We start from the raw sequence: 17,608 nt of genomic DNA, 5'->3' as shown, positions 1-17,608 counted from the left end.
ATGGGCAAAATCGTAAGTACCCGCAAATTTTTTTATTTTTTATTTTTTATTTGCTAGTATTCACACAGTCTTGTTGCATATATAATTATTAAAATTATATGTTAAAATTTACCTAGGTAGTATATATGAAAGGATCATTACAATGATTGAAAAAGTTAAAAATTTGTTCTTGTTGCTTTATAATTTAGAAAATCAATATATATATATATCAAACAAAATTTAAATTTATAATACCAAATAAAAAATAAACATATTACGGTAAAATATCACATAAATATTACTCTTTTCATATTTTTACAAATTATACTTGCATATTATAGCTTATTTGCCATATTCTTTTCAGTAGATAATATAATTAATTCGTCCAATTTTTTGTGACTTGATTGACCAAATGTAAGATTTGATCAACTTTAACTTCATAAAACTTCGTTCACAATAATAATTGATATAGCTAACAAATAATTCATAAATTTAAAAAATAATCATTCATTATTTTTAATAATTAACTACTTCAATCAACTTTTTAATTTGGATTGCGCACTTAGGAATTCAAGGCGATAATCTTATTTTTACGACCGGTCCGGTAATAGTCAATACAAAACACTCGCGTAGTGACAGAAGATACACTTGAAAGCAATCTAAGTGAAATAGTCATTTAATAATTATTTTATTGTATGATTAATTATGTGGTTGTTAACCTTTGATTTGGTCTAGGTACAGAGATTATCAATCTGTTATTAGATTGGTTGTTTCTCATAAAATGTGAAAAATTAATTAAGTATTCTTGAAGTATTAGGTGTTTATATTATTTCATCAATCATCATTAATTATATTTTTTTATGTTTCTCAATCACTCACACAAAATCATAATATTTCACTTTCTTTATCAATTATATTATTATAAAACACTATGTGATTGTACTAAAAAAATATCCAATAGTCACCCATAATGTTGCCTTTCTACTTCACTAATTCTTAGCTTTTTTTTTATTTTTTTTTATTGTTTTTTTTTAAGTGGGTTAAATTATGAAACATCTGGTGCGTGCCATGGCCACTTGGTTCCCTGAGTCTTCGTGGTCAAGAGTCAAAGTCATTCTCATGGAATATGGATTTAGTTTAATACTGTGCTCGTCCCTACCAATAATTTTAGAAACATAAAAGACAAAACTATGTTTGGTGCATATTCTTGTTGTGAATTTTTATAATACACATTAAAAAATATTTTAAAAAAAGCATGTATTGTATATTTCAGTTATAATTTTTTTATATTTAATTATAATTTATTATAATATTAATTATAATTTAATTGTAATATTTTATAATTATTATTTTAATTATAATTGAAGAGATTTTTAATTATATTGCAAGTAGTTTTAATTATAATTTAATTGACTCATTGGGATCATTTTAAAGGATCAAGGACATGTGAATCTGATACAACCTCTACCAAACACACAATTGTATCATGTGTATATATATATATATATATTCAAAACTAAAATCTATCAGAAGAAACATCGGCCCTATTTGTTATAATTTTTTTAAGTTAAAAGCTGTTAATTAAAAACACTTTTTCCTTAACTTTTATATAATTAATTTTTTTTAACTTATTTAACTTATTTTTATCCAATAATCTATAAACAGAAACTTATCAATCAGTCTGATACAGACTTTAAAATTAAAATAAACTATAATTAACTTGTACAAACTAAAATAAACAGCCCCATCAAAAACTAATTTGATTAAGGAAATCTTCAAATATGTGCATAAATAATCAAATTCAAATCTTAATCTATGATGTGAAAGTCATATTCTGCGTTAGAACCTAAAATTATTCAAAGCAAAGGTGTGAACCAGATTTACAAATAGATAGAGTACTGCTATAGAAACTTCTAGATAGAAAACTTACAAAGAAGAAAAGTCTCCAAATTATCAGTCAAATACACACACACACACACACAAAAAAAAAAAAGCTGGATAATCTTCTAGGTAGAACGTATATACAAATAAATAAATAAATAATAATAATAATAATAAGAGGTTTACACAACAATTTCTCAAGAGAGAATCAAGCAAACCCCATTTCTTTAAAGGTAGTGTAATTCGATTTATACTTAAAATGAATGAAATTTACAAATATATTTTTTTATTTAGTTTTTACGAAAGAAGGTTTTATTTATTTATTTATTTATTTTAATATCAAAATGAGAATTCATTAAATTTGAATTTGATCAAAACTTAAAAACATAAAATTTGATGAACATAATTTTTTTGAATTCATTAAATTTTAATTCATTCAAGTATTGAAGATTACCTTTTTCATCAAATTTGATGAAAAGGGAAATTTGGGATTTGAAAAAAAAAAAAAATTGTTAGAAAGGTTTAATGAACATTTGATAAAAGAGTTGGACTAGTTCATATCAAATAAGATTTTTTACTCAAATTTAAAATCAAATCACAATTACAGGTACCTAGGAGCATGCTGATGGAATGAACAAAATACGAACAGTTAATATAATATGGTCATAGATCTTAGGCTATAACTTGATCATGAGCGAATTTGTTAATGTTGCACCCCTGAAGTATGGAAAGTGCCAATCCTTTCGAAAATACTGGTTTCAAAAGAGTTGAGTTTCTTGTGGCAAAAAACTAAGTTTATGATTTGGTTTCTAATTGATAAGGTCGGGGAGCTGGGCAGAAGGAAAAAAGCATACGCCAACACCATTGATGATGCAGAAAGCTGTTTAGCACGAATCTCTTGAGCACTTAGGTAGCGGATAGCAGCTTGGGCGAAGAAGTGCCTCAACGTGCCATAGCCACTATGAAAAAAGGAAAAAAGAAAAAAAGCAATGAAGTGTAGGAGATGCTCTAAAGACTTTTATTAGTCGGTTTGGACCTTTATTCTTAAAGGAAAATATTTTGGATTTCCAAAAATACCCACAATTGTATCAACTGTAATGTGACATCATATGTGTCAATTTTTTATTTATTACAAATTTAATGATATAGGGCTCTACTCTCTTACGGTGTCATTATAGGTCTCTAACATTGCTCATTTGTAAACCTACTAACACTATAAGAGTTAAAATTATTTGACACTTAAAATTTCAGGAAATTTAAGAGCCAAGATGCCACCTTGTTCGCCTTAAGCCAGGGACAGCCGTGTACCTCTATTGCCTATGGAAGCATCTTCTATGAAATCATTGATGGGTTTTTATATTATGAAGGGGAAAGAGAGAGAAAGAGAGAGAGAGAGAGAGGGAGCGATCTGCCATCGATGGATCCTTTGATATAATTTAGACGGAAGGGGCTAGTGTGATGAGGAATCACCAGATTTGGGTTCCCTTCCCTTCGCCCCCTCTTTATCTCTGTCTTTTACTTCTCTATGGTTATTGTGATAACAATATTGGTGTGTAGGAATTTAAAAGTTTTAAGGGTTTTGTTTTGGATAGCTTTTTGGGTGGTGGCTTTCATGGAAGAGGTTTCTTTTATTATTGAAGATTTGCTGTTGGAAAAATCTTTTGTATTTTTCACTGGGTTTGTTTGTATTTCTAGAATTAAAATTAGATTTGTTTGCCCTTCTCTATTCTTTTCGCATAATGAAAAATATAATCTCAAATGAGGACATTATTCTTTTCATGGAAGAGGTTTCTTTTATTATTGAAGATTTGCTGTTGGAAAAATCTTTTGTATTTTTCACTGGGTTTGTTTGTATTTCTAGAATTAAAATTAGATTTGTTTGCCCTTCTCTATTCTTTTCGCATAATGAAAAATATAATCTCAAATGAGGACATTATCGATATTTCACCATTGCACTAAACTTCTGACAAGAAGTGTCAATATGATTTCAGATATTGAGGGGTTACAAAGTTATTTATTGTAGTGTTAAGATGACATGTGCGGTTTGCCGTAACTTGTAATTCTATACTACACAAAAGTTGTGTCCTATATGTTCACTTGGTTATGATATTTGTAGATTTTACTTACGATTTATTGTGAAATTAATTATAACTAATTGTGATATTAATTATGATTATTATTCTAATTATGATCTAATTTTTTTTATTATATCTTATATTGTATTTTATTATGACTCATTATTTTTTTAATTATCATTAAAAAATAATTTATAGCATAACCTAATGAGTTATATCATTTATGTTTGTCACTCAGTAATATAATATTAATACATGGGATAGTAAACAAAATATGTTAAAATATTGTTACTGTAAATAATAATACAATAAAATATAGAGGAATTATTTTTAAAGTCTCTGATATTAAAATTTTATAAGATAAATGACATATAATATTTTCGTAATAGATAAGATCCCTCAACATTTCTACAGAGAAAATTCAATTCAGAGAAATTTTGCTCGACTCAGAAAAATTTCAAATTTCACAAATAAATTTCTTTGTGATCATATCAGAGAAATTTTAAAAATTTTCTGAGTCGGATGAAATTTCTCTGAGTCGGGCAAAATTTTTCTTAGTCGAATTTTCTCCGTGAAAATGTTGAGAGACGCTAATAAAAACAATAAAAATAAAAAATAAATCTTGGACCTCTCTTACTACACAAAGTTGGAGAGTGATGTTTTCTTAATTTTTCCTAATACATATATATATATATATATATATGTATATATTATCAAAATTTATTGGGTAAATTATAATTTTCAGTCTTATAGTTTGACGCAAATTTCACCTGAATCTCTATTGTTTTAAATTGAACAATTTGATCCCTTACATTTTAAGTCTAATTTTAATTTGATTTTTTTTTTTGTTTAGATTATAGTTAATTTTTCTATATGTACAGGTCAAGAGATTGACAATTACCACAAAATCATTAATTTAACCACTACTTAAATCAAATAATCAAATTAAAATAAGACTTAAAGTTTATGTATTGTAATTATTTAATTTAAAACAACAAAAACTTAAAAATGTAATTTATCCTATTTATTTGTCAACAACACAACAATCTGATGGATCTTAGAATTCATCTATGTTATTATTGATGCAATGGATGGGATCCTTTCTAGTCTAGATGTGGACTCGAGAGGCTCTATACTCTATTTTGATAATTTAAATTGTTTATTATTTAAGATTTTTTTGTCTATATATCATTTATGAAAAAATAGATCGATCCGATAATTTTAGCATTTTTATTTATTATGTTTGTTTATAAACAAATTAAAAAAAATGAATGGCAAATGGATTTTTAAAAGTAGACTAGTCATTTTTTAAAGGCAAATGAGATAAAATCAATATGCTATAATTATTTAATCGATCAATTATTTATTTTTTTTATTTTTATAAATAATATATACACAAACAGTTTAAAAAATTTATTCGAATTATTAGAAGAAAATTCTTAATTAATTTCGTGTGTTTAGACAATACCTCTCCAATCCATAAGTTAATCTCCTCGATGAAATGCAATGGGATGCTAAACAATATATAGTAAAAAATAGGACAAATTATCAACACTCCCTCGAGATTTGACTAAAATACAGATTCTTTCCTGAAGTTTGAGAAATTATATTTCGCCCCCTAAGATTTATATTTGCATAACAAATTATCCCCTGAGCTTTATATTTATATAACAAATTACCCTCTCATTGGTTATGCAAATATAAATTTTAATGGGCAATTTATAATTTTTCAAACCTGAAGGAGGAATCCATAGTTTAGTCAAATCTTGAGTGGTGTTTTCATGGGTCCTGAAAAATATAAATCCTGGGTGTTTTCATTTGTTAAAAAAGGACTCCCAGGAAAAAGGAAGAGAGAAAAAAAGAAAGTGTGTATTTTGACAATTAAAGCCTTATTTGGCATAAATTTAAAAAAGTTAAAAAAATTAAAAAATTATTTAAAAAGTTAAAATATCTATACTATTTAAGGGTAGTTTGTGGGGGAAGCTACTTGGACAAAATAATAATTTTGTCCTTTGAATTCAACCCAAAAAGTCAAAAAGGTAAAATTGTCATTTTAATTTTACTACAATATTTTGTTACCTATCTTTTCGTAAAAAGTCAAAAAATTATTCCAAACATATATTTTTTTCTCTACTTTTTTAACCAAAAAGTAAAAAAGTGTACATATATAGCACATCCCAAACAACTATTAAAATGTAAAAGTTAATTGAGGTCTCAGTTCAACTTTTATTAGGAGCGATTTATTTTTTGGGTCATACCCGCAGGATCTGTCTGAAATTTGTCTGATTCACAAGGAAGGGGGGTTTTCATGGGCCCTGAAATTAGTCAAAATGTGTGTAAACTAACTTGGAACCTCTATCATAAAAAATAGAAAATAAAATAAAAAAATAATAGCAATGTTAGGTATAATGAAAAACCTTTCATGAAAATAATCATGAAAGGTTTGTGACCTTTGGATTACACTTAGAATAAAGCGCCATACACTAATAAAGATAATCCAAAGATCATAAATTTTAATGATCATTTTCATGAAATTTTTTTCATGATCCTTAACTTTTCTCCAAAACTAAAATTAGTTGGTTGTTGGCTGTTTGGAGTGCAAGTTTCTTTCCCTCTTCAACCATTGATTGAGGCTTGACGAAACTTCGACTCTTCACATTATAAAACCCAGCCACCAGCTTGAAATTTTCAAAACATCTGCCTGCCGAACACGACCCTCTCAGCATCACTCCAAACCTGAACTTCCCAAACTATGTACCACCCAAAAATGTCCAAAATAACCCCAATAGCTTCCCTCCAATTCCTTTTCTCCATATTCTCCCTCCTACTCCTCACCCTACCCTTGCATGGAAGCACCCAATCTACTACTACTGATTCAGAACAAACAATTCTATTGAGACTCAAACAACACTGGTACAATCCACACTCCATCAGCCACTGGACACCACCAACACCACCCAACTCCAACAGCACTACCCATTGTCAATGGCCGGAGATCACCTGCACCAACAGCTCCGTCACCGGGCTTTCTCTTCCTGACAAAAACATCACCGGGCCAATCCCACCCTTCATTTGTGACCTCAAAAACCTCACCGTCATCGATCTCCAGTTCAATTACATCCCCGGACCATTTCCTACGGTTCTCTACAACTGTTCCAAGCTGAAACATTTAGACCTCTCCCAAAACTTCTTTGTAGGCCGCATTCCTGGCGACGTTGACCGGCTGTCGACCACACTCCGGGTCCTCAACCTCAACGGCAACAACTTCACCGGCGACATCCCACTGGCTATAGGGCGGTTCCACGAGCTCAGAGTCCTTCGGCTTTTTCAAAATGAGTTAAACGGCTCTTTCCCGCCAGAAATTGGAAACCTGTCAAATCTTGAAATGTTGGACCTGTCCGACAATGCATTTCTGCTGATGGCAATACCGTCGAGCTTTACCCAGTTGAGGAAACTTAAACAACTATTGATCAAAGATTCAAGTTTGATCGGTGAAATCCCGGTAACAATCGGGAATTTAACAGAGGTCGAGGAATTGGACTTGTCAAACAATAATTTGGCTGGCACAATCCCAAGTGGTTTGTTTCTGCTAAAGAATTTAACAAAGTTGTATCTCTACAAAAATCACTTGTCCGGGGCAATTCCTTGGCCCATTGAAGCTTTGAAGATGCAGATAATTGATTTATCCCAAAACAACTTGACCGGAACAATACCGGCTGATTTTGGCAAACTAACAATGTTGTCGGGTTTGGCTCTGTTTGACAATCAACTCTCCGGTGAAATAACCAAAACCATTGGCCGCCTTCCTTTACTGAGAGATGTAAAATTGTTCAACAACAATCTCTCTGGAACATTGCCACCAGACTTTGGGCGATATTCGAATCTCCGGGGGTTCGAAATACCCTCGAACCATTTCACTGGCAAGTTGCCAGAGCACTTGTGTGCCAATGGTGAACTATTAGGAGTGGTGGCATTTGATAACAATCTCACCGGTGAATTGCCTAATTCACTTGGGAATTGTTCAAGTTTGTTGACTGTTCAGGTTCAGGGTAATCGCCTTTCCGGTAGCATTCCAGCAGGTCTCTGGACTTCATCCAATCTGACAATGTTGATGCTAAGCGACAACTCATTTACCGGTCAGCTTCCAAGAACACTGGCACCAAATTTATCGCGACTTGAGATCAGTAACAACAAGTTTTCAGGTGAAATCCCATCTGGGTTGTCATCTTGGAAAAATTTAACCGTGTTCAGCGCAAGTAACAACTTCTTTAGTGGTACAATTCCTCAAGAATTGACCTCTCTTCCTCTCCTGTTAACACTTGTGCTCGCTGGGAATCGATTTTCTGGCCATCTTCCATCAGATATTGTCTCTTGGAAGTCATTAACATTTTTAAATCTCAGTCGAAACCAGCTCTCCGGTCCAATACCTGATAAACTTGGTTCTTTACCAAGCCTCACTTATTTGGACTTGTCAAGTAATCAGTTCTCAGGTCAAATTCCAGCTGAGATTGGCCATTTAAGCCTAACTTCTCTCAATCTGTCTTCCAATTGTCTCACCGGGAGAATCCCAACTGAGTTTGAAAACACATTTGTCAATACCAGTTTCTTGAACAATCCCGGTCTTTGCGCTAGTAATCCATCACTAGCCCTTGATATCTGCTATTCTGGATTTAAAACCTCAAGCAACATATCCCCATGGCTTATTGCTATAATAGTAGTCATAACGACAATCTTAGTTTCATCAGCTATTCTATTAACACTCTTCCATATCAAAAAAGCTTACCAGAAAAGAGAGCACGAATTAAATTCCAAGTGCGAGTTTACTCGCTTCCACACAATGGAGGAATTGAGTTTCAAAGAGTCAGAAATTTTATCCAATTTGATTGAAAACAATGTGATCGGATGTGGTGGGTCAGGGAAAGTATATCGGATTAAATTGAACTGCTTAGGCAAAGTTGTAGCAGTTAAACAAATTCAAAATATCAAGAAGTTGGATCAAAAGCTTGAGAAGGAATTCCTGGCAGAAATTCAGATACTGGGGACAATTCGCCACTCCAACATAGTGAAATTGTTGTGTTGCATTTCAAGTGAGACAACAAAGCTTCTTGTTTATGAGTATTTGGAAAATCAGAGCTTGGATAGGTGGCTCCATGGAGATAAGTGGCCAAGCACAACGGATTCAGTCCATTGTGGTGTTTTGGATTGGCCTAAGCGGTTGCAAATCGCGGTGGGAGCTGCCAAGGGCCTATGCTACATGCACCATGGCTGCACGCCTTCAGTAATTCACCGAGATGTGAAATCAAGCAATATCCTGTTGGATTCTGAGTTCAATGCTAAAGTTGCTGATTTTGGTCTAGCCAAGATATTGGTAAAGCATGGGGAGCCTAATACAATGTCAACCGTGGTTGGCTCATTTGGTTATTTTGCTCCAGGTAAGTAACATATAAGTTGACTTATTTTTCCTCATATTTTTCTTTATTAATGGATTTATTTACAAGAAATTTGAGTTAAATTTTTTTACTTCATAAAAAAAATAATAATAAATAAATAAATCTTGCTAGCGTTTGGTAGAGTTTTAGAATTATGATTTGAAAATAGAGTTGTATTTTGAGTTTGTGAATTTTAAAATTATGATTTGCGTGTGGAAAATTTGTTTGGTAATGAGTTTTGAAAAAAGTTTTGAATTGAGTTTGAAATTTTTGATGTGACATATGATATTTGATTTAAAAACTTACAACTCATAAGACACACAATCCAAAAATTTATTCAAAACTCATAAAAAATTTAAAAAAGATTCCGAAAATATTTTTTATTGAAAATATAAAAATAACAGATTCAAAAAAAAAAAAAAAACAACGAACACTGTTCTGGCCAATCGGCCGGACGTCCGGGAGGATGACCGGGTAGACGTGTTTTCAACAGTGGGTGTGAAATCAATTTTTGAAACTCTCACCGAACACTACACTCAAATCAAAGGGTGAAATTAGGATTTCAGAGCTCTACCAAACAGAGCTTTATTTTTCTCTTTAACGACTTCTTTCAAAAAAAAAAAAGAAGGTACAAATTAAAAATTTTGGTTGTAAGTCGTAGTGGGAACTCCCCAGGTAGGATAAAAGAATTTATTAAAAAATGTCGAAAACTTTTGATAAAAGTCTATTGAAGAGGAAAATATAAGCTAAATCTTGTCGAAAAAAATCAGTCTTTGATGAGCTTTTCTATTTTATTTTATTTTTTTATTTTAAATTTCTAGAATTGTTTAGTCTAGACAAACCCAAAATGTGAAAAAAAAAAAAAAAAAATGATTCAAACTTTAGAAAAGTTCACTTAAAAAAAAAAAAAGAAGTGAACTTATAAGTTGCAACAAAAAAAAAATTGAAAATTTATTTTGCATTCAAGAATTTTTGGCATTCACGTTTTAAACTGTATTTGAATTTCAGAGTATGCTCGAACAAGAAGAGTGAATGAGAAGGTTGATGTCTATAGCTTCGGTGTTGTTCTTTTGGAACTAGTTACCGGAAGGAAAGCCAATGATGGAAATGAAGATATGTGCCTAGCCGATTGGGCATTTCAATATTACAATCAAGAAGGAAACCACATGGTTGATGTCCTTGATGAGAAGGTTAAAGAACCTCATTACTTGGACGAAATGACTCGTGTTTTTGAGCTTGGGATCATTTGCACTTGGCCACGTCCCTCAAATAGGCCTAGCATGAGGGAGGTCTTGCGAATCCTGTTCGATTGCAACCATCAATTAGGATTTGAACCTTCTAATGTTGGGAGCCAGTACAACTATGCTTCCGATTCCCCTGATAATTCTAATTAAGGGAGGATTTTTGAAAGTGAGGATAATAGTTTGTTGTCTAGTGTTTAGTCAATCTTTTTATTATTGATTGTTGCATAAGCATAGAGTTGTAAAGCAAATCAACTTTTCATTATCAGCTCAATAAGAGCATGTTCAAGATTTAATTATTATGTAAACAAGTTAAACTTTAACACATATAAAAGTTCATTAAGTTATTATACTTGATTGTCAGTTTATATACTCATAAAAATCAAACTTGCTAAACTCAACTTGTTATTAGCTTGACCAAAACTTGTATGAGATCGGCTTGCAAATTAAACAGACCAAATTTAAAAAAAATTCAAAACTTGTTAAAATAATATTCGAGCTTAAATAATCCATTACGGGAAAGTCTATAGTACATTTTGTTCAGAAAATGTACGGTACATAAAAAATCAATGGCTAGGATTGAGCCACATCATTAAAAGTGACCTGCTAAACAGGTCACTTTTTATAGTTATGAGTTAAAATCATATTTTTTCATAACTATAATCAAATTGATCATAACTTAGTTATAACCACATCTCATAACCAACACCATTTTGTTCATAACTAATATCACATATTTCATAATCATAATCACATATCTCATAACCAACACCACTTTAAACATAACAAATATCACACATCGCATAACCATTGATCACATATCTCATAACTACTACTCACATAAATCATAACCACATCTCATAACTAGTCCCTTTGAGTCATAACCAACATCACATATCTCATAACCACTAGTCACATATCTCGTAGCCAATACCTTTTTGTCATAACCAACATCACATATCTCATAATCACTAATCACATATCTTATAATTAACACCTTTTTACTCATAACCACACCACTTTGATCATAACCAACATCACATATCTCATAACTACTAGTTACATATCTAATAACCAATATCACATATCTCATAACCACTAGTTACATAACCAATATCTTATAACTCATAACCATTAATACATATAGCATAACCTCATCCTTTGACACCACTTTGCTCATAATCATTACTCACATATCTCATAACCACTAACACATATAGCATAACTAAACACCCTTTGACATCACTTTGCTCATAACAATTACCCACATATCTTATAACCACTAACACATATACCCACATATCTCATAACCACTAACACATATAGCATAACCAAATACCCTTTGACACCACTTTGCTCATAACCATTACCCACATATTTCATAACCACTAACACATATAGCATAATCAAACACCTTTTGACACCACTTTGCTTATAACCATTACCCAAATATCTCATAACCACTAACACATATAGCATAACCAAACACTCTTTGACACCACTTTACTCATAACCATTACCCACATATCTCATAACCAACATCACATATATCATAACTACTAATCACATATCTCATAACCAAACACCCTTTGATTTGTAACTATACCATTGTGCTCATAACCAAAATCGCATATCTTATAATCACTAATCATATATCTCATTACCTTTACCCACATATGTTATAACCACATCTCATAACCAGCACCCTTTGTTTCATAATCAATATCACATATATCATAACCACTAATCATATATCTCATAACCACTACCCACATATAGGGGTGTAAATTTGGCCCACGAGCTCGCGACACACCCCAAGTCTACTCGTGTCCTAGGTAGGCCCAACTAGGCTCGAGGCTAAACCCAACCTAAGATATGTGTTCTAGAGCCCTGCCGGACCCTGGTGTGTTATGGAGTGTGACCCATCTTGTGAGCTCGTCCCGAAATTTTCTTCCCCATCTGGCTCGACCCGACCCCAATGGTTCCCTACCCCCTTTGTCAGTGCAATGGTAAAAAATTTAAATCAAAAAAATTTGAAAGAATCATATAACCGTTAATTCCACCAACAATCAATTTTTATTTTATTTTATTTTATTTTATATATATATATATATATAAATTAACTCCTCCCTCCCAAGTCCTATAAATACCACCCCTCTCACATTTTATTTCTCACAAACAAATCTGTCTCTCAAACTCTCATTCTCTCTAAACTCTCAACTCTCTCAATTAATTTTGAAGTGTCATCCCTAAGTGACAATTGCAATTGATCACCTATCTCTATTTTAGATTTATTTTTAGTCATGGTATCTTCATTAAAGATAATAGAAATAATAATATACAAACGATATACTTTTTAAAATATCTATATACACTTATAGACATATATATATATAATTTAACTAAATTTTAATAAAAAATATGCTGATAAAAATTATCTATGACGTGATTTTATTTTGTTGCACTAAATAATTTTTCTCCTAAATTTTTTTCCCAACTTTTCTTCATTTTTTTCTCCACTCAATTTTCTTTCTCTTGATTTGTCCTAGTTGTGCCTGAGCTCTCTCTATTTCTTAATCAGACTTCTCTATTTCGCTGAATCATCGAACGACCATCGTTGATAGTTCTTCCTCACTGGATTCTTCTTCTCTATACTCTTGTGTCTCTGCAATAGATCCTTGAACTCGTCACTATTTTCTTTGTCTATTTCAACACTATTCATTTTGGTGACATTTCTTTATCTAGTAAATACATTTATCTCAAAACTCTGGCTCTTTCGCATTAATATGTCATACATATACAAACCTTTGGCCGTAGTTATGATTTTATCAATTTGTACATATGTTATAGAACTGTTGGGATATTTTTTTCAATTAAATTTTTGGGATATTTACCGATAAATCCCATCGAACAGACAGTTGCACAAATTGGTCCCAACGTTGCATCTGTTGTTCTAATTAGTCCTATGGGCATTGCTTCCGACCCCCAGTGGGGGTGACCCCCAGTGGCACCCCCAGTGACGTGGCAGCGTGTGGTTGGCTGAAATCCAAAAAAAAAAAACTGTTTTTGCACCAATCAGGGACAACCCCCAGCACCCCCAGCTGGGGGTCTAAGTCATTTTCCTTAGTCCTATTAGTGGGGAAATATCTTCCCGTTTGATCCTATTTCTCTTATTTGGTAACATTTAGTGGTCAATTATACCCTTCCTTTTCTATTAGGATGTTTTTGGTGGGATTAGTTGTGCATATTTGGCAAGTCAAAAATTGTAGTAGAAGACGTTTCCTCCATTACGTTAGGGTTTTGTGATTGTTGTGACGGGGTGTGTGGGAGGTGCTTTGTGTGCCAGACTGACGGAGAATCGGAATTCCGCTGTTGACATTCTTGGAATTCTGAAGGCATGGTTTGTTTTTGGTGATTGCGTGTTAGGATAGCTATGTTGCGTACATATGTCAGTTCAATTGTATGGTGTGCCACACCGAGGTCATTTGTCTGTGTTGGGCACATTCGTATTCAATGTTTTTATTGGGTTCATGTGTTTAAATCAGTGTGTGTGGTGCCACATTGGGGTCATTCATTTTAAATGGGTTGTTTCAGTTCAATGCAAAAAGTACAACAAGCCTTAGTGTACTTACCAATGTTGTGGCACCCAACAAACACCCTGAGCATGCCACGTGGCGAGCCATACTCCAAACCTCTAACACACGGGTTGTGGCAGGCGACCAACACCTATTCCAAAAACATAATACAACACCAAATAACACAGACACACGCGTAATCAACAATCTGGGTCTTTCGCAAATGTGGGCTTTATTCACAAGGATTTGCACAATTATATTCAAGCCGAGCGCAAAATAGAAATGAAGGATGGTGACGCGGAGTGTGCTTTGGCTTACTTATGTACAAAAGCTGATGCTAACCCTTACTTCTTTTACAAGTATGACAAGGATCAAGAGAACTGGCTTGGCAAATTGTTTTGGGCAGATTCAAGGTCTCGCCTAGACTATGCTGCATTTGGTGACGTGTTGGTCTTTGATACGACTTATAAAACGAATGCATATAACAAACCTTTTGTTATTTTCGTCAGGGTCAATAACCATTTTGAAACCACCATATTTGCATGCAACTTGCTTGTTGATGAGACAATTGCAACATACACATGGATTTTGCAGAAGTTGTTAGAAACCATGGATAACAAAAGACCGGTGTCAGTGTTGATAGATGGGGATATGGCCATGCGTGAGGCAATACAAAAAGTCTTTCCAAATGCCAAGCATCGTCTATGTAATTGGCATATGCACAGAAATGCCAAGCGAAATGTTCGAGCCAATGGATTTGAAGGACATTTCAAGCATCTCATGGATCTTGATGTGAATGAGGTTGTATTTGAGGAAGCTTGGAGTAAGATGGTCAGAAAATATGGCCTTCAAAATAACAAGTGGGTATCAGACACCTACAACAACAAAGGCATGTGGGTTTGTGTGGTCATTTTTTTGCTGGAATGAAGAGCAATCAGCGTTGTGAGGGTATGCATGCTTTTTTCAATGAGTGCCTCAAATGAAAACTGAAACTATTCGAATTTGTTAGATGTTTTGACATGGCCCTTTATCGATTACGGAACATAGAAGCGGATGCCGAGGCAAAAACTGACAACAGTGATCCTTGTCTTACCACAACACTTCAGCCTCTAGAGAAACATGCAGCAACCATCTTTACCAGACATTTGTTCTTAATGTTCCGTAATGAAATAATTGAAGAAGCATTGTTGATTTTTGATGGAAGGAAAGAGGAGTTTGATCATCGCATATACAAATTTTCAAAGTACACTGAATTTGGTTCCACATGGGAAGTGTCATACCATCCTGCAACTAGCATAATGAAATGTAGTTGCAAAAAGTTTGAGTTCTTTGGACTTCCTTGCAGCCACATGATTTCTGTGATGAAATGCGAACACATGACTGAAATTCTCCCAAGTTGTGTGATGTATCGTTGGACAAAGCAAGCAAGAAAGGTTGGTGAACAATATTGCCAAGCCCAATTCTCTAGCACTCTCACACAGGAGACGCGTTTTGGGGTACTTTGCTCTTCTTTTACTGAAATGTGTTACTATGCCTCACAAACATCTGAAGGATTTGAAGAGGCTAGGAATGCATTTTTCACTATGACATGTCGGATGAAACAGCTTTGCATGGCCAAGGGAACTAATGTTGATGAAGGAAAAAGTTCACTGCCGCCATTTGGGGTTGGGGATTCGAAAGTAGTGAACACGAAGAGGAATACTGGGGGATCCTACATGGCTAAACCTCGAAAGCCAAGGCGATGCCAGTGTTGCAGGTATACATTATATTGTGCTTTGTGTCTTAATTTTGTTATTGTGAGGTAGTGTTGACATTTTTGTTCTCTTTAATGATTGGTGATTTACTTGACAATGTAGGGTCGTCGGCCACACAAGGAGAACTTGCCCCCAAAACGATCATAAAATGGAACAAGTGGGTAGCAATTTGTTTGAGGAATAGGATGATTATGATCCAATTGGTACTCCCACCCTTTTTACACCGAAGCGTCCCAGGAATAATATTAGGCCATGTAAGACCCACCCTGTGAAGAGATGACTTTTTGTCACTAATGTGGATACGTCTCCAGTGCAGTTGAGCAAGGATGTTAATGACTTGCGTAGTTGCGATGCACAAGTCGTCCAAAATTCAGCGTTCATTGATGCGGATACGTCTCTAGGTGATTACTTTTATGGCATCTTTTCAGTTCAAATTATGTTCATTTTGCTTACATTTGCTTTGCAAATTTTATGTGGCTGCTTAATTCTAATTTCTTGATATGCCAAGATAGATTTTAGCTAGAACATTTTGATGTCATAACTAATTATGATGTTTACAACTTGATTATGAAAATAAATAATTTACGAAAAAAAATGACAAAAGAGTGTGTAATGACCAATATATCATAATTCAATTTGTTATGATTTGAATCATAAATTTCAAGTGAACAAACCTTAACGAAAATTTAATTTGTTTTTGCAGGTGTTGCTATGGGTAATAGTTGCTATGATCGAGCAGGTGATATTGGAGCTAAACTAAGATTTTTTTAAAAAAAAAAAATTTGAGGACTTAAATTTGTTAGTATTTTGTATAAATACTCTTAAACGATGGTTGATGGATATTTGTTTTGTTGTATGGACTTAAATCTGTTAGTATTTTGATGGATATTTGTTTTGTATAAATTTCTAGCAAAGGCTATGAAGCCATTTTGTTTAGTGTTTTCGTTCATTTTCAAAGCAAATGCGCAACAGCAAGTGCATATAGAAAATTGAATGCCATTATTCAATCGTCTTTTCCCATAAAATATTCTCTTGAAAATGGCCAAACCATCATTTTAGCTCTGACAATTCTTTGCACAGTAGCATTTACCACCAAAACGTCAATTGGAACTAATTGGCAGCATGCCTTGTTATTGTCGACCTCTTGTTTACTTTTATCATCGATGTTCTATGATTCGAGAATTTTATTTTTTTCATCTTGAAGAGTTCAGTTGGTACACCCTTCTCAATCTAGGGTCTTGGCCTTTTACAGCAATGAAAAGGATAAAGAAAGGTGACAGGCCTTTTACAGCTTTTAAAATTTTTATAAATATAAACTGATAACTAAAAATGGAATAGTTACCAAACATACCATAATATTGTAATCAAGTCACAAAGTTTTGTGATATAAAATAGAAAATACATAACTGCATCACTAATTGGCGTAACGAAATTGTTTAAAATTCTAGAAAATCACAAATGTCGTAACTAATTTCCAAAATTTCATAACATTAACCAAAAATTATGTAACTATCCACTAATTGGTGTAACAAAAACATCTAAATTTTTTAAATAATTTAATCACCAATCGGGATCTCTAATGATACAGATAAACACAGAATGTAATGACAATAATCAAATAATTTAATCCACGACTTATAGCCATGGAACAGAAAATGAGAGTTAGAGAAAATT

At 32.9% G+C, this 17,608-nt stretch overlaps 2 protein-coding genes across 2 annotated transcripts; both read left to right on the top strand.

The window, feature by feature from the left end:
• Positions 1 to 6,650: 6,650 nt before the first annotated feature.
• Positions 6,651 to 10,914, top strand: LOC114306703 (uncharacterized). Its single transcript, XM_082901310.1, has 2 exons — positions 6,651 to 9,367; positions 10,373 to 10,914. Exons 1-2 carry the CDS (start codon positions 6,688 to 6,690, stop codon positions 10,756 to 10,758), a joined length of 3,066 nt encoding a protein of 1,021 aa, XP_082757436.1. The 5' UTR covers positions 6,651 to 6,687; the 3' UTR covers positions 10,759 to 10,914.
• Positions 10,915 to 14,462: 3,548 nt separating this feature from the next.
• On the top strand, positions 14,463 to 16,705 carry LOC114259329 (protein FAR1-RELATED SEQUENCE 5-like). Its single transcript, XM_082900735.1, has 5 exons — positions 14,463 to 15,073; positions 15,190 to 15,936; positions 16,037 to 16,091; positions 16,251 to 16,335; positions 16,638 to 16,705. Exons 1-5 carry the CDS (start codon positions 14,463 to 14,465, stop codon positions 16,703 to 16,705), a joined length of 1,566 nt encoding a protein of 521 aa, XP_082756861.1.
• The last annotated feature ends 903 nt before the right edge of the window (positions 16,706 to 17,608 follow it).

The sequence above is a fragment of the Camellia sinensis genome, chromosome 13 (genome assembly GCF_055761805.1).
Source record: "Camellia sinensis isolate YWXY chromosome 13, ASM5576180v1, whole genome shotgun sequence".
In the NCBI taxonomy this organism is placed as follows: domain Eukaryota; kingdom Viridiplantae; phylum Streptophyta; class Magnoliopsida; order Ericales; family Theaceae; genus Camellia; species Camellia sinensis.
The sequence above is the reverse complement of the archived record's forward strand: the minus strand, read 5'-3'. Positions and strand labels throughout refer to the sequence as shown.

Bases quoted from the DNA above. Each gene is read 5' to 3' on its own strand.
- LOC114306703 (XM_082901310.1), top strand. From the start codon at position 6,688: ATGTACCACCCAAAAATGTCCAAAATAACCCCAATAGCTTCCCTCCAA. The intron at 9,368-10,372 runs GTAAGTAACATA...TTTGAATTTCAG, and splicing joins ATTTGGTTATTTTGCTCCAG to AGTATGCTCGAACAAGAAGA.
- LOC114259329 (XM_082900735.1), top strand. From the start codon at position 14,463: ATGAAGGATGGTGACGCGGAGTGTGCTTTGGCTTACTTATGTACAAAA. The intron at 15,937-16,036 runs GTATACATTATA...TTGACAATGTAG, and splicing joins AGGCGATGCCAGTGTTGCAG to GGTCGTCGGCCACACAAGGA. The intron at 16,092-16,250 runs GTGGGTAGCAAT...TCTCCAGTGCAG, and splicing joins ACGATCATAAAATGGAACAA to TTGAGCAAGGATGTTAATGA.